This window comes from Gorilla gorilla, chromosome 3 (genome assembly GCF_029281585.2).
Source record: "Gorilla gorilla gorilla isolate KB3781 chromosome 3, NHGRI_mGorGor1-v2.1_pri, whole genome shotgun sequence".
In the NCBI taxonomy this organism is placed as follows: Eukaryota; Metazoa; Chordata; class Mammalia; order Primates; family Hominidae; genus Gorilla; species Gorilla gorilla.
In genome coordinates this window covers 129,884,829-129,906,685 of record NC_073227.2, presented here as the reverse complement: position 1 = coordinate 129,906,685, position 21,857 = coordinate 129,884,829, and the positions used below count along the sequence as shown (strand labels likewise).

General features: G+C 36.3%; 1 protein-coding gene across 8 annotated transcripts in view; it reads right to left on the bottom strand.

The window, feature by feature from the left end:
- SEC24B (SEC24 homolog B, COPII coat complex component) overlaps positions 1-21,857 on the bottom strand; it is a 104,788-nt gene that overhangs the window by 31,225 nt on the left and 51,706 nt on the right. For 4 of the 8 annotated variants that reach the window (XM_055385723.2, XM_031010336.3, XM_055385725.2 and 1 more), the window contains 3 exons: positions 16,204-16,284; positions 12,737-12,978; positions 1,060-1,244 (listed from right to left, as the gene is read on the bottom strand). In XM_055385723.2, the coding sequence (XP_055241698.1) occupies positions 1,060-1,244; positions 12,737-12,978; positions 16,204-16,284 (508 nt within the window). The remainder of the gene's footprint in view (positions 1-1,059; positions 1,245-12,736; positions 12,979-16,203; positions 16,285-21,857) is intronic. The other 4 variants (XM_031010337.3, XM_055385726.2, XM_031010335.3 and 1 more) reach the window with 1 other exon arrangement.

The window sequence follows — 21,857 nt, the reverse complement described above, 5'->3', positions numbered from 1 at the left end:
GGATCATACCTATAATCCCACCACTTTGGGAGGCCAAGGCGGGCAGGTCACCTGAAGTCAGGAGTTCGAGAACAGTATGCCCAACATGGTGAAACCCCATCTCTAATAAAAATACAAAAATTAGACAGGCATCATGGTGCACACCCGTAATCTCAGCTACTTGGTGGCTGAGGCACGAGAATCACTTGAACCTGGGAGGCAGAGGTTGCAGTCAGCTAAGATCGGGCCACTGCACTCCAGCCTGGGTGACAGAATGAGACCCCATCAAAAAAAAAAAAGAAAAAGAAAAAGGAAGACAATGTTGTTCTGTGAATCAGTGTTTACTTTATGAGGAGGAGAAATTCCAGAAGCAGGAGGATGTCTTCTAAAAAAAGAAAAAAACTAGGACCAGGGGGATATCCTATTCATAGGATACAGAAGAACTAAAAGCACGCAAGAACAAAGACATGAGGCACTGTGAAGTGAGTAACAGAGCTCATTCACACAAAGGTACACCAGGGCTTGGTGGCTGCCAGTGCAGTCTGCCAGCTAAACTTCTCTATTAAAGGAAATCCAGTCTAGATTCAGACTGGATTAAGCCTGGGAGTCAAAGGTCTTCATACTCTATATTGAGTGGGAAAAGAAAATTCTGAGATAAACCATTTATCTAAACCTGTTCTTGAGATTACATAAGTGAGGTCTATGTTCTTTTCAAGCAAAGCCTGAAATTTTAAATATCTGTCCTTATTTAAAAGATATCAGAAGTTATTATTATTGAAAAGTGAGGAAAAAGATTTAAGAAATAAAAAGTATAGTTAGATTTGGGTTCCTGAAACCCTTCATTCAAATAGAAATAATTTCCCTAACATTAGGTGATGGGGGGAAGGGACTGGATTGAGACAGAGATGGGAACAAAAAGAGATGACCTAAGTCAAATTTTACATCTATACAAACTAAAAGAGAAAAGTCAACATTAATGAAACTTCCAACCGAAGAAATAACGTACTACTTTTACTATTTTTGAAAGTCATACAATGTTTTCATCACTTAAGAAAGATTATAAAATAAATAAATACCTACTCTGGGCTACAGTTTAATTTTTTGAGGTCTGCATTCAAGTTAGGTACAGGAGCCCAAACAGGAGTCATAGGTAAAATATTCCTCTCCTGAGTGAGGTTTACAGGTCTCAGGCTTTCTGGTTGTGGAGAACTCTGAAGACTCAATCCTCCTATACTGGAGGATAGCTGGTTCACACCAGGATACTGCTGAAAGAGCAATTCAAAACAAAATAAAAGAACAATAAAACATAAATAAATTTTCTTATATATACTACATATCTCAACATACAGAAAAAGCAAAAAGGTAAGAAAATTTAAATCTGGCTTGGTATGCAGTCAATCTAAAGCACACTTGAAAAAAACTCAAAGCAAAAGTACTGAATAAATTTGAATCTTATTAGCAAGGTTAACCCTCGCAATGAAATTTCAGCAACAATGCTTTTCAACATCAGCAATTTGGTTTCCCTGAATACAGTTTATACTTGAAAAACACGATAAGTGCCCCACTGTTCTCAAGGTTCCCCTCCCCCAATTATCAACTTTCACAATAATGAGTTGGTACCATAGAAATGTACAATCGTGTTCAATAGGTTTTGCCTTATTTTGTTTCCTATGTTTTTAATATTATCATGAATTAATGGCTTGTTATCTCAAACTGATGTAATGAATTACAGTCATTATTCTTATGATGTTCAAACTACCCAATCTTTAGCCAGTGAAAGCCCTTTCAAGATGGCCCCAGTGTCCTTTTATATGAACCTAACTAGCCTTTGATAGTTTCCTTGCTTTCTTACACACTATTTTATACTCTTTTACTTCAAATCTAGAATTGTTTGTCTAAAAAGGAATCTTGGCTCTTTTTAAGTAAAGATGATATCTAAAAACCATAATCTGGATAATAAAGGTGCTTATTGCTAGTGTGCTGTTATTACTTCCAGATACTTGGCAACAGGTAAAGATGGAAAATACACATGTTAAAGTAGAAGCAAATAATGAGTCCACGTTGACAGTTCCAATACAAATTTAAGATGACGGGGTTTTTACTTAAGTTCTTTGATTTTATACCGGTATCTCTGTTCTCTTTTGCTACAAACCTTTATTTCTAATGGTAACAGCATTATTTTATCCTATAATATACATTTATAACACCACCAATATTATGTCAGATTATTAAATTTTTCATAGTTCTTTTTGTCCTTACGTTATATCCCACTGAGATGTATAAAATACTAGGTTTTAAGATCAGCTTGAACAGTACTTTTCTTGGTATTAGAATGTACCCAACTTGATAAACAGGTTTTTTAATTTTATTTTGTTTTTCATATTTAAGGATCATTTTTAATCTTTTTGGTTTTTGAGTAAACATAACATTTATATAATTCTAATGTCAAAAAACATTACAATAAGGTACTAATACAATAAGGTATTCAGAGATATCTTATTTCACTCTTGACACCTCTGCCTATAGTTAACTATTTTTATTAGCTTATAGTTTAATCCTTCCATTGTTTCTATTTATATAAGCTAAACATATATACTGTTGTAAATATAGCCCCTTTTTCAACTAAAAAAATGTCCTGGCAATAACTCTATGTCTATACCTTCTGCATTTCTTTTTACAGCTACAGAGCACTCCATTATGTTAATGTGCTATAGAATTCCAGCTAATATATGGATAATGATAAATTCAGAAAAATCACTATTTAACAACCCATACTGAAATAAATGATTCAGGTAGTGGTCACTTGTAATGGAAGACCAATAGATATCAACAGATGATAAAGCCACTAGGTGAAAGCTTAATGAGGAACTTCACAATTAAAGGATCAGGCTGTCACTGTATGAGGCACTAATCAAGCCTAGCAGTGGTATAAGTGAAATAAACAGATATTATTTTGAAGTGTACATCACCAAAATACATATTATGGCCTAACTAAATAAATAATTGAAGTAATACACCTAAATATAATCAGCCATTAGATCTAACTCCCAATCCATAGAAAATGAAACAGAAATAAGTTAAATGATACCACAAAGAAGCAAACAGCTAAATTCAGAATGAGGGACATTCTACAGAACAACAGACTCAGTTATTTTACCAAAATCAAAGGCATTAAAAAAAGGGAGTGGGGCTTGTTTTAAATTAAAACAAGAATTAACAGGCATAAGCAAATAGAATTAGTAAACTATTATTTGGGTTTTAATGTGAACAAACTATACAAAGGCATTTTTGAAACAGTCTGGAAAATCTGAATATAGACTGAATTTTAAATGACATTTAGAAATTATTAATTTTGTTGGCTATGATAGTAGTATTGTGGTTATGTAAGAAATGCTGTCCACCTCCCTAATTTTAAAATCCTCAGCAAGAAAAGTGGTGGTGGGATGGTAGGCAGTGTGGACCCATATGAAACAAATATAGCAAAATGTTGACAGTAACTGAAGGTGGTGATGTTAAGGAAAAAAACGACTGGATAATAAAAAGGATTCTCTTTTTTTCTGTAGAGCTGTAAAGAATCAGAAAAATGATCACATGGATTAATAGCAGCATATAACAGAAAACCCCGCAAAAGACCCAAGTTTCTAAGAATTTAGGATATAAAATAAAGGTAGGATATTTAATCAGAGAGAGAAGACACATTATCTAATAAATGATAGTGAACTAAGGATAAACCATTCTGCAGGTGAAGGGGAGAGAATGAGACTTATTTACATTATGTACCAAAATAAAACCTTAGATGGATTAATGATGCAAAACCAAAATCATCAAAGAACTAAAAAAAACCAGCTAGAATACTTTCCTAATCTTAACGCTGAAAAGACCTTTTAAAGGATACAAACAAAGGTAAAAACAATAAAAGAAATTATAAAATGAGGCCAGGCGCAGTGGCTCAAGCCTGCAATCCCAGCACTTTGGGAGGCCGAGGTGGGCGTGTCACTTAACTTCAGGAGTTCGAGGCCAGTTTGGCCAACATGTTGAAACCCTATCTCTACTAAAAATACAAAAATTAGGCGGGGCACGGTGGCTCATGCCTGTAATCCCAGCACTTTGGAAGGCCTAGGTGGGTGGATCATGAGGTCAGGAGTTCAAGACCAGCCTGGCCAACATGGTGAAACCCTATCTCTACTAAAAATTGAAAAATTAGCTGGGTGTGGTGTGGCGGGCGCCTGTAATCCCAGCTACTCGGGAGGCTGAGGCAGGAGAATCGCTTGAAACCGGAAGGCAGAGGTTGCAGTGAGCCGAGATCGAGCCATTGCACTCCAGCCAGGCAACAAGAGTGACACTCTAACTCAAAAAAAAAAAAAAAAAAATTAGCCAGGCGTAGTGGCACATGCCTGTAGTCCCAGCTACTCGGGAGTCTGAGGCAGGAGAATCGCTTGAACCCGGGAGGCAGAGGTTGCAGTGAGCCAAGATCGCACCACTGCAGTTCAGCCTGGGCTAAAGAGCAAGACTCCGTCTCAAAAAAAAAAAAAAAAAAGAAAGAAAGAAATTACAAAATAACTACATAAAATTTAAGTATTTCTCCAAGGTAAAAAATAAAAACACACTAAAATTAAAAACCAATGTCAACATGGCAGAAAATTACAATACACAAACACAAAAGGTTTACACTTATCGCAGACACACACAACAATGGTGAAAAAATATAAACAGGGATTTCAGTAAAGAAATACATATGACCAATAATGATAAAAAAATTTTTTGCTTATACAAAATAATTATTGGGGTACTTCACAATATAGAGAAAGGGTCAATTAAATACATTCTTGCTTGAAGTATACATTGGTACATTATTTCTCCATACTTGACCAACAACCACTGATCAAATACTGTTTGACATCTCCATTAGGTATTTTAATTTAACATGGCCAACTCAATTCCCATTCCTAGACCTTTGTCTTCATTATCTTAGTAAATACGCTAACCTCTACCCAGGTGTTATGCCAAAAACCTAGGAGTTACTCTTGACACCTTCCTTTCTCTCACCCACCACATCCAATCCACTGGCATATAAAAAGTTATCTCTTATCTATTCACTTTTTACAACCTCCATGATACTACCTTAGCACAAAGAACAACCATCAATTTCCGAATTAGGGCAGAACTTCAATTTGTCTTCCTGCTTCCATTTTGTCTTTTCAAATACTCCTATCTCTAATCCATTCCTCACACAGCAGCCAAATGATTTTCTAAATATGTAAATTAGATGTCATCCTATTACATAAAATCTCTGATACCTCTCTTACGCACCTCGGATAAAATCTAAGCTTCTGACTGTGGTCCTTTAGCTCTTTGATCTCATCCCTATTACTCTTCCCATGGCTGAATTCCCACAACACTGGGACTTTATTCCTCAAACATGTCAAACTTGTTCCTGCCTTAAGTCTTTGCATATCAGTTTACTCAGCCTGAAATGCTTTAACCACAGATCCTTCCATGCTTTTTCTTTCTTCCATATGTTAACTCAAACCTAACTTCTACAATGAAGGCTGCTTATCTGACCACCTACTCCACATTTTCACCCCAGAAACTACTTCAACTTGTCTTACTTCATAGCACTTGTAACTACCTGAAATTAATTCTTTATTTGTTTACTTATTTATTGTCTTATTAATCCTGACCTCCCACCAACCTTCTTAAGAGCAGGAACTGTTTGGTTCACTGAGCCTCCTCTCGTATTCTCAGTGCCTAGAATAGTACTGCCGCAGAGTGGGAATAAACTTCTATTGAGTAGAGAGAAATTCTAAAGTCTTAAAGAATTAAATGCTGGCCGGATGCAGTGGCTTGCGCCTGTAATCCCAGCACTTTGGGAGGCCGAAGCAGGTAGATCATCTGAGGTGAGGAATTTGAGACCAGCCTGGCCAACATGGTAAAGCCCTATCTCTATTAAAAACACAAAAATTAAGGTGGACATGGTGGCACACGCCTACAATCCCAGTTACTCGGGAGGCTGAGGCAAGAGAATTGCTTGAACCTGGAAGGCAGAGGTTGCAGTGAGCCGCGATCCTGCCATTGCATTCCAGCTTGGGACACAGAGCGAGACTTCATCTCACAAAAAAAGAAAAAAACAATTAAATGTTTTGATTCTGTAATTCCACTTAAGGAAACAGTTAAGACAAATGCACAAATTGTGTGTGTAGTCACGTCGCTTAATGATGAGGACATGTTCTGAGAAATGTGTCGTTAGGTGATTTTGTCCTTGTGCAAACATCACAGAGTGTACTCACAAACCTACATGGTATAGCCTACTACACACCTGGGCTATATGATATAGCCTATTGCTCCTAGGCTACAAACCTGTACAGCACTGTTACTGTGTTGAATATTGTAGGCAACTGCACATAATGATATTTGTATATCTAAACACAGAAAAACTACAAGAACAATATAGTATAAAAGATACAAAATGGTACACTTGCATAGGACACCTAGTATGAATGGAGCTTACAGGACTCAAAGTTGCTCTGGGTGAGTCAGTAAGTGAGTGGTAAGCGAAGGTGAAAGCCCAGGACACTACTGTACTGTAGGCTTTATAAACACACACATTTAGGCTTTATCAAACCTATAAAAATATAGTTTTTGGCCAGGCATGGTGGCTCACATCTGTAATCCCAGCACTTTGGGAGACCTAGGCGGGTGGATCACCTGAGGTCCAGAGTTTGAGACCAGCCTGAATAACATGGTGAAACCCCATCTCTACTAAAAATACAGAAATTAGCCGGGCGTGGTACTGGCAGGCGCCTGTAATCCTCCAGCTACTTGGGAGGCTGAGGCAAGAGAATTGCTTGAGCCCGGGAGGTGGAGGTTGCAGTGAGAGCCAAGATTGTGCCACTGCACTCTAGCCTGGGTGACAGAAGGAGACTCCGGAGGAAAAATAATTTTTCTTTCTTCTGTAATACATTAGTTTACATAACTTCTTTACCTTATAAACTATTTATTTTAATAGGTTGGTGCAAATGTAACTGTGGGTTTTGTCTTTTTTTTTTTTTTTTTTAAGATGGAGTCTTGCTCTTGTTGCCCAGGCTGGTGTGCACTGCTGCAATTTTGGCTCACTGCAACCTCCACCTCCTGGGTTGAAGCGATTCTCCTGCTTCAGCCTCCCTAGTAGCTGGGATTACAGGCACTCGCCACAATGCCCAGGTAATTTTTGTATTTTTAGTAGAGACAGGGTTTCACCATGTTGGCCAGGCTGGTCTCAAACTCCTGACCTCAGGTGATCCACCCACCTCAGCCTCCCAAAGTGCTGGGATTACAGGTGTGAGCCAATGCGCCTGGCCTGTCACTACTTTCAATGGCTAGAACCGCAATGACTTTTGCACCAATCTAAATAACTTTTTGACTTTTGCAAAAACAGTGTAAAACACCCATTGTACAGCTGTACAAAAAATTTTCTTCCTTTTACAGCCTTATTCCATAATTTTTTCTATTTTAAATTTTTTTCCTTTTAAACTTTTTTGTTGAAAATGAATACACAAACACACACATTTGCTTAGTCCTACACAGGATCAGGATCAATATCACTGTCTTCCACCTCCACATCTTGTCTCACTGGAAGGTCTTAAGGTGTAATAACATGTAAGGAGCTGTCATCTCCTGTGATAACAATGCCTTCTTCTGGATTCTTCCTGGAGGACCTGTGTGAGGCTGCTTTACAGTTAACTTTTGTTTTTTATAAATAGAAGGAGTACACTCTAAAATAAAGATAAAAAGCTTAGTATGAGTAAATACGTAAACCAGTAGTCATTTATTTTCATTATCAAGTATTATGTACTGTGCATAACTGTATGTGTTATACTTTTATATGACTGGAAGTGCAGGTTTGTTTGATGCAGAGCATCACCACAAACACATGAGTAATGCACTGTGCTATGACATTAGCACAGCTACAAAGTCAATAGGTGACAGGAATGTTTCAGCTCCATTATAATCTTATGGGACCACCATCATATATGTGGTCCATCATTGACTAAAATGTCATTATGCAGCACATGACTGTATGCATGTGCGTTTATGTATGATAAAGTATGTGTGTGTATGTGTGTGTGTATACACACACAAGGATTTTTCTTTTGTTTTGTCACAGGTTCTTGCTATATTGCCCAAGTTGGTCTCAAACTCCTCAGCTCAAGTGATCCTCCTGTCTTAACTGGGATCACAGAAGCACACCAAGCTTAAAATGGTGTTGATTTTGAAACTGAGTTATGCCCCGCAAATGGGAGACTCATTATAAAACATACAAGTCCCAAAATGATGAAAGATATAATAAGAAAGGTTTCTTCTTATACTGTTAAACAAATTTAAACATTTTCCAAAGTGATATTTGTATTTTTCAACTTCTTTTGTTTGTTTAAACAAGTCATCTAGACAATCAGCTTCTTGCCTGGCTTCCCTAGCAAGGTGTAGTGAAAGAAACCTGGAAGGACAGACTCCAAGCACTGCTGTTTACAACCTGGTAGAAATACTGGTTAATATTTATTAATATTTTTCCTTTTGTTTATCTGCATTTTCTCTAATTGATCTCACTAAATTTGTAATTTTAAAAAGCTATATAGTATCTATATCTGGTTTTTCATATATTCACTGAAAATATTTTTCTAATTTTTATTTTTGTTTTTAAACATCAGCCTTTTCCCTGTTTTTCAACCCTAAAAAACAAATTTTAAGGTGTTTTTTTTTCCCGTCAAAAACCAACTGTTAGGGTTTCCCACTACTTAATAAGTCATCTCAAATTAATCAATACAAAGAAAAGCCCTTACACAGAGCTCTTTCATAGCACTACATTAGGTACAACATTTAAAGGCATTTCAACTTTATTATGACTGTTAAGACTGTTTAAAGCTAAGCTAAGATATTATTACCCTACCTGGAACTTCAAAAATAAATGGGCCAGGCGTGGTGGGTCACACCTGTGATCCCAGCACTTTGGGAGGCCAAGGCGGGCAGATAACGAGGTCAGGAGATCCAGACCATCCTGGCTAACACAGTGAAACCCCGTCTCTACTAAAAATACAAAAAATTAGCTGGGCATGGTGGCACATGCCTGTAGTCCCAGCTACTTGGGAGGCTGAGGCAGGAGAATCGCTTGAATCTGGAAGGTGGAGGAGGCAGTGAGCCGCGAGCCGAGATTGCGCCAATGAACTCCAGCCTGGGCGACAGAGCGAGACTCCATCTCAAAATAAAAAAAGGCTTCTTTTAAAAAAGTTTGATAATTTTAATCTTTGATGAAAATTTATAATCTTTTTTTAGTAGATAGGTAAGAATTTAAATGTAGGTCCTAGCTGTATACCTAAATCATTACTGTTCACTGACCCTAAAACAGTAGTGTTCAAAAAATGATTTCAAATTCAGATCAGACAAAAATAGCTGCTTGTAATCTTCCTTGGAAAGATCCATCTATCAAGTCTGAGTATGATTTTTTACTGTACAAATCCTTACCAGTTAAAGAGAAAAAAAGTGCTTAATTCTGTACTGCAAGGTCTTTTGCATTCTTAGAACCAAGCCTGGTACTGGACAGGTGATTTCACTTATTTGAGTTTCTATTTCCTCACAAAATGAAAGGAAGGTGACTATTTACAATTTAGAAAGTCAAAATTCCAAGTGTTGACAAGAATGTGAAGCAACTGAACTCTCACACACTGCTAATGAGGTATAAATCAGAATATCACTGTGGCAAACTGTCTAGCTTTAACTGCTAAAGTTGAAAAATGAATATCCAATGGCCCAGCAATTCCATTCCTAGATATATACACTCACTAAAAGACAGGGACAGAAATGTTCACAATAGCATCATTCATAATGGCCCCACACTGGAAAGTTACCCCAATGCCCATCAACAATAGAACAAATAAACAAACTGGTCTATTCACATGATTGAGTACCACATAACAATGAAAACAAATGAATTACAATCACACAATAAGCATAATGTTGAGCAAAAGATTCTAGACACAAGTACATATGGTATGCTTCCAATTATGTAAAAAAAAAAAAAGAAAGGTGGGAATGGTTGCTTTCTAATAGTCTACTTCTAAATATTTTGGCTTTATGATGCTCACTTAAGTGTGATTAATAACCCAGGTTACTTTTTAGTATATCTTTGTCCCCTTTATCCAAACTTTCCTAACACTTGTACTAGACCCAGAATATAAAAAGGATTGTGATTACAGAATAAAATGATGTTGTATTTTTTAATTCTGGTAGAATATTTATTTTTACTCTTATCCCAAAGGTAATTTTTTGACTTTTCTAAAATAACCTCCCAAATAAAATACGAAATGAAAAATACTTCCTACACTCCTTTGTCACAGGTCAGCAAACTTTTTCTGTGGATAGTCAGAAGGTCATTATTTTAAAGCTTTGAGAGCCACATGATTGATCTCTTTTGCAACTACTCAACTGTACTACTGTAGTGCAAAAGCAGCCATAGACAATAACATAGAAGAATGGGCATGGCTGTATTGCAATAAAACTTTATTTACAAACAGGCAGTGGGCCCGATTTGGCCAGAGGGCCATGGTTTGCGGACTATTGTCCTAAGTCATTATGTAAGACCATTTACTATTTCAAAATAATTTTTTTTTCTCCTTGCTCAACACTCCCAAGAATCAATCCTTTCTTTGAACCTGGTTTTCTTATCATAAAAATTCTAAGTAAATAATAAGTTACAATCCCAAATAGGAATTTGCCTAAAAGTACAAGAGTCAAACAGGACAGACTTAAAAATTGTTTCACATGAAACAACAGAGCCATAAAGAAAATCTAGCAAAATGGGAGGCAGAGAAATCTGTACTAACCAACCATATTCCTCTGATGTCTCTCAGTTTTCTTCCTTTTTCCTCTGTACTTTAATTCTAAGGTTAAATTCCAGAAACAAATAATTTTCCTTTTTCTTTTGCCCCACCCCTGCTCAAGATGGGCTCTTGGTATGTCACCCAGGCAAGATTCAAACTCCTGAGCTCAAGCAATTCTTCTACTTTAGTCTTGAGTAGCTAGAACTACATGAGTAAGCCACTACTCCTCACTGATTATCCTATTTCTCATTTTCATTCTTACTTCACCATAAAATTTCTATAAGGTAGTCAACTGAGAACAGTTTTCTGTAAGTAGCAATACTCTTGTCATTAAAATTGTTTCCTGGCCAGGCGCAGTGGCTCACGCCTGTAATCCCAGCACACTTTGGGAGGCCGAGGCAGGCGGATCACTTGAAGTCAGGAGTTCAAGACCAGCCTGGCCAAAATGGTGACACCCCATCTCTACTAAAAATACAAAAATTAGCCGGGCATGGTGGTGGGCACCTGTAATCACAGCTACTCGGAAGGCTGAGGCAGGAGAATCGCTTGAACCCAGTAGGCGGAAGTTGCAGTGAGCCGAGATAGCGCCACTGCACTCCAGCCTAGGCAGTAGAGTGAGAGGCCATCTCAAAAAAAAAAAAAAAAATTGTTTCCCTGTATTTTATTTTCTTTCAATAAATATAGATGTGAATGAAATACTGTCCTGTTAAGTATTTAACTGTATAAATATCATATCAGTTGTTAAACTGCTAAGTTTATGAGGTGGCTCCAGAAAAGGTCATGTCAGAATGGGTCCTAGCAGCAGTGATACAGGAGTTAAAAAGAAATCACTTAGGCAGATAGTGAGGGTATGGGAATCCTCAGTAAGGCTTTTCTTTTTAATGAAAAGCAGCCCCAAACCATTCTCTAACGAAGAGCAGCCAGTAAAGTCGAGCTGCAGACACAGACAAGCAAGCTGGGAGCCTGCAAGAGTGAATGCTGGCAGGAACTAGGGGCTAGACATGTTCAAGATGGCAGCTCCATCATCCCTTATCTGCCAGTCACACGAGCAGACAAGATGGTGCTGGCCAAAGATAATTCATTTGCATAATAAGATTAGGGTAGGGCAACCAGCCTTTCCCCCAAGGCCTCATGTAAATGTCACAACTAATCGAACCGATCTGCGAGCCCTAGGTAAATAAGACACTGCCTCCTCAAGATGGACTATAAAATTTGGTGCATCCACCTCCAGCCAGTGTTTTCCACTCAGAGGCCCTTCTCTATGGAGAAAGCTGTTTCTCCTTCTCCTCTCTTCTGCCTATTAAACTTCCACCCATAAACTCCATGTGTGTGTCTGCATCCTAAATTTTCCTGGCTGCAAGATGACGAACCACGGGTTTAGACCCCAGACAATGTAGCCACTTCAGCGGTAAATGAGCATGTGAGCCTATGAGCATATTTATGTGTGTGGAGGCTCTCATCAAGGTGAGTTATGTGTCATAAAGTTCTTCAAATGCAGGGTAGGGACCAAATCACATTTTACCTGTCATTTTCTAAGGAGAATGCCAGCTTGATAATATAAAATTTTTTAAAAAACTTAACATTTACTTAAATTTTCTGATTATAAAATTAATACTTGCAATTGTAGACTCTGAAAAATAAAGATATCATGAAGAAAAATAAAATCATATCTAATATCTTGATCTAGATTTAACCTCTTTAAAAATGTGATATTTATATTTCATTTAATCTTTTTCTACATATATACACACAAAAAAAGCTGAGATCAAATTCTATGTACGTTTGATCTAGGCTGACATGTATTTGTACCTAAGATCCACTTGGATCACAGGTACAAATCCCACCAGTAACTTGTCAGAATTAAGTTTTATAACTGTTACAATGTGTGTATATGACTGAATACATACTTGAGGATACTGCTGGAATCCAGAATATACCGGGTTACTGGGCTGTACTCCAGAAATAAGTGGTGCTGTAGCATTCTGATAACCAGGCTGAAGTGTTGGATAGCCATAGCCAAAAGGCTTAGCCATTTTTGAAGGCTGAGGGACGACAGGAGCTGGAGCTGAAGCTGGAGCTGGAGCAGAAGCAGGATCAGGTTCAGGGGCGGGATCAGGAGCAGGACTGCTTGCTGATGAAGAAAGCATATCTAAAAAATGGAAACACATGGTGTTAACAACTGAAAATCAAGACTCCACAAAGACTGGACTCCTGATCCAGTCCATAACCCCTGACATTTCCTTTTTACTTTTTAAAGCTTTTTATTCTAAGAAATTTTGGACACACACAAAGTAGGGGGAATGATGAACCCCATATACTTATCACTAAGCTTCAGTAATTATCAATATTTTGTTATCTTGTTTTACATGTTGTCATACTACATCTTTTTTTTATTCCTTTTTACAGAAACTCCACCCCATATTTTACATCACTTCACCAACAGATACATTAGTTGATATTTCTTTTTTTTAAAATAGAGATGGAGTCTCCCATGTTGCCTAGGCTGGTCTTGAACACCTGTGCTAAAGAGATTTTTCTACCTCGGCCTACCAAAGTGCTGAGCATACGGGTGTGAGCCCCTTGAGTTGGTAATTCTAACAGATAAGAATATATTTATATAATACACACAAACGCACACACAAAGTTAATAAAGTTTTAAAAAATTCTCTCAGCAGAGACTAAGCACCACAAAACAAAGCAAGCAATAAAAAGGGTGCCAACTACTCTTTTCTCTAATTTGCTTTATCTAAACCTACCATCTATATAAAAACTAACTCTATGGAAGGAGTAGCATGTTTCCATAATCCCCTAAAAATATGCATTATTTGCAGTAGCAAAACTGTTAGTCAAGTATGAAAGATAGTGTCTAGAGGCTGGGTGTGGTGGCTCACTCCTGTAATCCCAGCACTTTAGGAGACTGAGGTGGGTGGATCATGAGGTCAGGAGTTTGAGACCAGCCTGGCCAACATGGTAAAACCCCGTCTCTACTAAAAATACAAAAATTAGCTGAGCATGGTGGCGGGCACCTGTAGTCCCAGCTACTCAGGAGGCTGAGGTTGCAGTGAGCCGAGATTGCGCCATTGCACTCCAGCCTGGGCCACAGGCGAGACTCTGTCTCAAAAAAAAAAAAAAAAAGGTAGTATCTAGAATAGTGTCCTGCTCCTAGAACAATGTTTAGTATGTAATAAATGTCAAATAAAATGTATTTAATGAACGAATGCCCTTATTTAAATTTAAAACAGAAAGTGGAAAACAAAAAAATTGCAGAAAACTTAAATATCATGTACAAAAACAGTAACAACAAAAAGAAACTCTAAAAGTTACTCTACACATAACCATTATTAACAATCTGGCATATTGACTGTTTAGTCCTATTTTGAAGTCAACTCTACAATGTGCATTCATTTTAGTTCGTAAGATATCCTCCACCAGCATTTGGGATTCTGCAAAAATATATTCTTAGAAACATTTAACTGAATCAATCTATTTTTTTTTTTTTCTTGAAGAATCACATCTCCTTATTGGGTCTAATTCTGAAGATACACTCCTAGACATTCTGCTATCATCTTGTGCTGATTAGGCAAGGATCAGCTTGCTGGCTTTCTGGTAACCTCCCAGACTTCTTAAAAGGATAAGACCTTCAACATGCTGTCATAATCCTTAGATCTCTTGCTTGTCCCTCCTCATGGTGATGGAAACATAGGCAGAAAGTTCTCTTAACATGACAAGTTATCAGCATAAGAAATAAAAAAAAAACAATGGGGCTGGGTGCAAAGGCTCAAGCCTATTATCCCAACACTTTGGAAGGCCAAGGTGGAAGGACTGTTTGTAGCCAGATGTTTGATACCAGCCTGGACAACAAAGTGAGACCCCATCTTTATGAAAAGAAAAAAAAAAAAAGCTGGATATGGTGGTGTGTACCTGTAGTCCCAGCTACTTGGGAGGCTGAGGAGGGAGGATGGCTTGAGCCCAGTAGTACCAGGCTGCAGTGAACCACGATCATGCCACTGCACTCCAATAAACATGAAGGTCTAAATCTTCTCCCCTTCTTCAGGAAAGAATAATATTTCTAGGTTTCTATAGATCTATTCTAGTACCTGACATATAGTAGGCCTACAATTCATTTAACATTACTGCTACAGATGCTCACATAGTTCTTTAATTTTGGTGTAGTATAAATAGGAAGAAAACTTGTCCAAGGTTACTGAAATACTCTCAACACATAGTTCATTATAAGATTAGAATTCGTTGACTGAATGAATACAAAGAAACCAAAGTCTGACTGCAGGGCCAGAATCTTTCAACTATACTACACTAGACATTTCATTTCACATTAATCTAGAGCTCATGGGATACTATATGGTTGTTCATCTTTTAGTAAATGAAGCAACTCTTCTAGAAGATCTTGGTAAGAGATTGTTTTTGGAATGGTTTACAACTTCTTACACACACAGACACACACACACAAAATTCCTAGGGGAAAAATCCTTAACTACAAAAAACTGAGTCATTTATTCAAGTATTTTTAAAATATTACAAGGGAATTCCATATTGAGCTGAAAAGATTAGTTTTCTACTGATTCATAGAATAGTGATAGCAAGATAGTATGGGTTTTTTTTTTTTTTTTAAGTATAGAACATTCCAACTTCAATTAAACTTCATCCTGGATCATCAACAAAGAGATAAGAAATAAAAAGAAGGGCAAAACTGCTTTTTCTGTTAGTTTTGAAGCTTGGAATCATTAGGAAAAGAGAGATAGAGATCAGGTACAGTTGTCAGGTTGTCAGTGATAGGAGACAGGAGGGCAAGAAAAATCACAGTATATTAAAATGAAATGATAGTTTTTTCTTTCAATACTATCCACTCCTGTACTTGAATGTAATGGCTAAAGTGATTTCCAGATATGGTTAAAAGTGATGTCTCCAAAACCTACCCCCAAGTTGAAGGTAGCATCTATTTACCTACTAGAAGCAGCCAGAAGCCATTGAGGGAGCAAAGAGTCAAAGACTATACTCAGAGGCTGGTTGAAAAGAATTCAAATTCAAAGACCTAAGCATGACAATAGAAATATAAAATTTATTTAAGGAGTAGTTATTCTTTAAAAAGAAGGGGAAAGAAGAGAAAGGCTACTGAAAATCTTTTAGAAAAAGATAAACAGTATGAATAACAACAAAAAATAATAGCCCCAGAAACAAGCTCCATAGTTGTTAGTGACAACGCTATTAAGTTGAGGCTGAGAAGTGCCAGAAAAATGTCCTTTTTTTCTTGTTAAAAATATAGCCTGCTAGTATGTGTAATACATGTTCACATTTGAAGGCAACTGATGGTCAATAACTTTCAAAATGAAGATCAAGCAAGCACAAAACAAATTACCTGGGTAACTGCCTCCTTCCAGGGCATCATAACTGTTGGGCATTGGAGAAGCACTGCTTGTGGTAGAAGAGCTGTCAACACCTAAAAGGAAAACCAAAATATCTACTAGGTTTAAAATGACAAAGTATCTTAAAGCAGCCTTTGGCAATTTTGAAAAAGATGTTTTTGCGGAACTAGGAAAATTCCTGATTCCAGTAAAAAAGTAAAATGATTGATGTCTAGAGACATTTTAAAAACCAATGAATTTCTGTTAAGAATAGAAGATGAGAGTGGAGAGAATATGAAGCTGATGAGTGGGATAAAATTCAGTTAAACATGTAAAGCATCTTAGAGAAGAACAAATATTAAACTATTAAAAGTAGTCAAACACATAAACAAAAACTTTAGGTTGATAGAAATGTTAATATAGTCACATCTTAAGGATTACATCTACCAAATATACTACTAAATATATTTTATCAATATTAGGGTATTTTAAGGTAATTAAATTTTAATGACTTTTATTTATATCATAGCACACTGAGACATTCATAAATGAGGAGTCTGTGGCTTAGGTTGCTATCTGGCATGCTACTAAGCTTTTCTGTGTCTCAGTTTACATATCTGCAGAATAGAGATTAAATAACACCTGCCATATTTAATAAGTTAATATAAATGAAAGGCACACTAATTCATATAAATGTTAGACTATAAGAATTTTTATTATGTGTGCTCATTCAAAATCTGTTAAGATTAAGATGAGAGTTCAGTGACAATTTATGATGAAATCTGGTCACAGGTCACACGAAAAGAACAAGCAATATACTTCTTCCATTCATTCAACAAATATTTTGAGACCTACAATTATCCTGGGTACGTATGCTAGCGTATATTATGATGAATAAAATAAAAAATCTGCATGATCCTTCTGTTAGAGATCTTGCTTTGTTTCACAGTAAGACAAAATTCTGTGCTACAGAGGTTATCCCTTGCTATTAATACCAGTATTATAACTGGTGTTTAAACTACATTTAGGTTAATTTTCAATTGTAATAGGGAAGGAACAGGTATGCATAATTATTTTTCATTGAATAATTTTAGATGAACATAAGAATCAGGTATACCGACTCAGGGCATAATAGCTGATGTTTTTTGTATAGGAACATTTTCTTATCAGCAAAGAACACGATTTGGAGGCAAAGACTGCAGTTACATCAACTCCATCATTTACTTGCTATGTAACTTTGTGGTTCTTTTCTCCTAAGAATAAGTGAAGGTAACTTGCTATATAACTCTTCTGCAAAATGCTAATGATTTTTTAAATGTCCTATGTGTGGTTTTTTATGTTCTTATAAGGTCTAAATGAGACAGTGGATATGAAGACACCCATAAAATAAGTAATAGGTAGAAGACACTAATATTTATGCAGTGCCTTCTTCGTGATAAGTAGAACGATTTTGCACATATATTTTTCCTCTTAATAAAGAATGGGAAGTAATGCCCTTTCCTTTGTGTTCCTTTTATTTGTGAATTTTAAACTAAAGCAGAATGCTGATATATCAGGTCAAAAGTCTCCAAATATTCATCAACAGATGAATGGATAAACAAAATATGGTGTATCTATAAAATGGGATATTATTTAGCCATAAAAATGAAGTATGGATACACGCTACAATGTGAATGAAACCTGAAAATTTGCTTAAGTGAAATAAATCAAACAAAAAAGACCATATATATTATCATATGTATATATCACATGTATATATCATATATATACCATATATTATAATATATAATATATATAATTCTATTTATATGAAAGACCCAGGCTGAGGGGAGGGGAAAATGGGGAGTGACTGAGTGTAGGATTTTCTTTTGGGATGATGAAAATGTCTAGTACTTCACAAAATTAGATAGAGCTAAATAGAAGTGGGGACTGCACAACACTGTACATGTACTAAATGCCACTAAATTATACAATTTAAAACAGTTAATTTTATGTTATGTATATTTTTCCTTAATAAAACTAAACAATTTACCATGACATTTCAATGGGGAAATAATATTCTTTTCAGCAAATGGTGCTGGAACAACTAGACATATCCACATGCAGAAGAACAAAGCTGGACCCCTTCCCTACACCACAACTAACTCAAAATGGATCATAGACATAAAATGTAAGTGCTAAAACTATAAAACTCTTACAATACAGGAATAAATCTTCATGACTAAATGAATTTTTAGATATGACATCAAAGGTACAAACAACAAAAGAAAAAAGATAATTTGGACTTCATCAAAATTAAGAACTTTTGTGCTCTAAAGGTTACCGTATCATCAAGAAGTAAAAAGACAACCCACAGAATGAGAGTAAATATTTGCAAATCATTTATCTGGTAAGGGGTTAATATCCAGAATATGTAACAAACTCTTACAACTCAACAATAAAACAACAAATAACCAAATTTAAAATGGGCAAAAGATTGGAACAGATATTTATCCAAAGAAGATAAACAAATGACCAATAAACACATGAAAAGATGCTCAACATCACAATCCCATTAGCAAAATGAAAATCAAAACAACGAGATACCATTTCACATCCACTAGGATGCTTATAACCAATCGAATGAGGATTCCAATTTTTCCACATCTTTGCCAAAACTTATTACCAAAGATGTGGAGAAATTAGAAACCTCATTGGATTGTAAAATGGTGCAGTTACTTTGGAAAACAGTTTGGCAGTTTCTCGAAAGTTAAATACAGAGTTCTGACCCAGCAATTCTACTCAAGAGAAATGAAAACATAAACCTACACAAAAACTTGTTGACAAATGTTCACAGCAGGAGTATTCATAACAGCCAAAAAGCAGAAACAACCCAAATGTCCATCAACTCATGAATGGATAAATAAAATGTGATACATTCACATATGGAATATTTTTTGGTAACAAAAAATAATAAAGTACTGACATATGCCATAATGTGGATGAACCCTGAAAACATTATGTTAAAAGAAAGATGCAAGTAACAACCACATATTATACGATCTCTACATACAAAATGTTCAAAATAGACAAACCTGTAGAGACAGAGGATTAATGGTTGCCTAGAGCTGTGTGTGGTTGTGCGGGGAGGGTAGAATGGGAAGAAGGCTAAAACATATGAAGTTTCTATTTTGGGGTGAAGAAAATGTTCTGGAATTACATAGTAGTGATGGTTGCTACTTTGTGAATATGCTAAAAACTGCAGAACAGCACAACTTAAATAGGTGAATTTTATGGTATGTGAATTATTTCTCAAAACTGCTATTAAAAATCTCATGGGCATTCTAAGAAAAACTTTTAAATGTATATATCAAGAAATAACTACTCTTGAAAAAAAATAAAGTCCAAAGATAAAAGATTACTTATATATGAACTTATTCCAAAGAACATACTACTACTTAGTTAAGATGTTTAGTTTCTTTCATGTCAAATCAACTGTTAATATTTTAAAGATTGTTCATTTTAATAAGGCTATAAGTTTTAAAGTATTAATTTTTTTATTCTATTTTGTTTACTGAATAGTTTGAAATCTGCTAGTTTACTTTAAATTCACTTTCAGAAGAAAAAATAACTGCAAATCTCTATTTTTGAACCTGTCAAAATATCAAAGCAATGATAATTGTTATAAACCCAAATAAATCAGTAAGCTAAACAGACTCATGATATTTTGCTATTTAGATTAATGCGTTCTAAGTAATGCATTAATCAGAGGTCATGCCATTACTGGCAAATAAATCAAAGAGGTATTTTTATAAAACAGTACCTGATTGAAAACTTATGTGTTAACATTCTGAACATGCTTAAAAACAACCTTCACTAATTTCCCCACCATCTTAGTGAATAAGGTCTAAATGCCTTCACACTGTCATAAAACAAACTTCAAAATTTGGCTTCTACTTGTCCTTTCCACCTGCATCTCTCACCTGTCCCTTTACCATCCTCCCTTTTACCTTATTTTGCAGTTACACCAAACTTCTGACTCTTGACCCAATACTACATTTTTTTCTTCTGTTTATGCATTATGTCTGTTAGCCATAATTTCCTTTCTTCACATGGCAAATTACTACTCATCCTTCAAATTTCAAATCCTTTATCAAACTTTTCCTGTATGCCCACAGAAAATCATTTCCTCTTCTATGCAGGAGCACATTCTCAATCCTGAATTAATACACTTTTCTTTTTTTTTTTTTTTTGAGACAGAGTCTCACTCTTGTCACTCAGGCTGTAGTGCAGTGGCGTGATCTCAGCTCACTGCAACCTCTGTCTCCTGGGTTCAAGTGATTCTCCTGCCTCAGCCTCCAAAGCAGCTGGGATTACAGACGCCAGCCACCACGGCCGGCTAATCTTTGTATTTTTAGTAGATATGGGGTTTCGTTATGTTAGCCAGGCTGGTCTCAAACTCCTGACCTCAGGTGATCTGCCCATCTCAGCCTCCCAAAGTGCTGGGATTACAGGCGTGAGCCACCGTGCCTGCTTACACTTTTCAAGTTGTACTGTAATCATATGGTATCTGTTTCCCTATCATATTACACGTATTTGATGGCCAGAGCTATGCTAATATATTGATCTTTGGAATCCTGATACCAAGCAAAATACTGCTTTTAGCATACAAGCTGGTTTCCACTGAATCAATGGCTTTGGTACTTGTCCCATGCTTAATCCTTGGATAGCATCGATTTGCCTCAGTCACTTTACACTACAATTACTGATAATAAGTATTCTGAGATCAAATGGGGGTCAAGTATGAAATGCAGTACTTGGAAATAATTTTCTCTCATTCTTTTACTGGCTCTATGTTACAGCTTGAAGAAAAAAGGAAAGAGAAAAAGAGAGGGAGCTGAAATCTAAAGAAGTAACGAGAACAGATCAGAAGAATAGCTCAGAATCCTTGAAGCTAGGGAAGAGTATCAGAAAGCAATTAAGCCTTAAAAAAAAGGCTTAAGCTGTTTTCTGTCTCTAAAAGACAAGCAATATGGGTCAACAAAGGCAATATACTTACTAGTATTGCTAAACTTGAAATTAGCCAGATAATTTGAGATTTCCTCATAACCTGCATAAAACATGAAAAGGCTGTAACTCAAACTCCATGTCCACTCCCTAACAGTTGAGGGAAAATGGACACCTGACATCTCTGAGCTGCTCCTCATTAGTAACAACAGATTTCATAATAACACCTACTCCACAGAGCTACTATTACAACTTCACAGATATCACAGGTATAACAGATATTAGCAAGAGACTCAGGAAATGTTCTTCGTGTTCTCTCTTCCCTCTATCTCCAAACAGTGCTACAGAGGGGGAAAAAAAACAAAACAAGACAGATACCTCCTGATAGATTTTCCAATTGTTTTTTTTTCCTCAGCTTTCAGCCAAACTTTCCTCAACACTTAACACTGCTAACCCAATAACTTCTGATTCTCCACCCTGCTGGCTGATTTTTCATCACTGTTCAGTAAATTTTTTTCAAAGTTGGAGAACAATCCCACATAAACTAAACACACAAAAATCTCACAAATAAAGGGAATACATGCCACTGAAATGCTTAAGAAGTAGAGCACTCCAAATCGCTACTTTATTAGACACTTACATGTAATTCCCACACCAGTTTCAGCCACTTTCTTTTTACCTC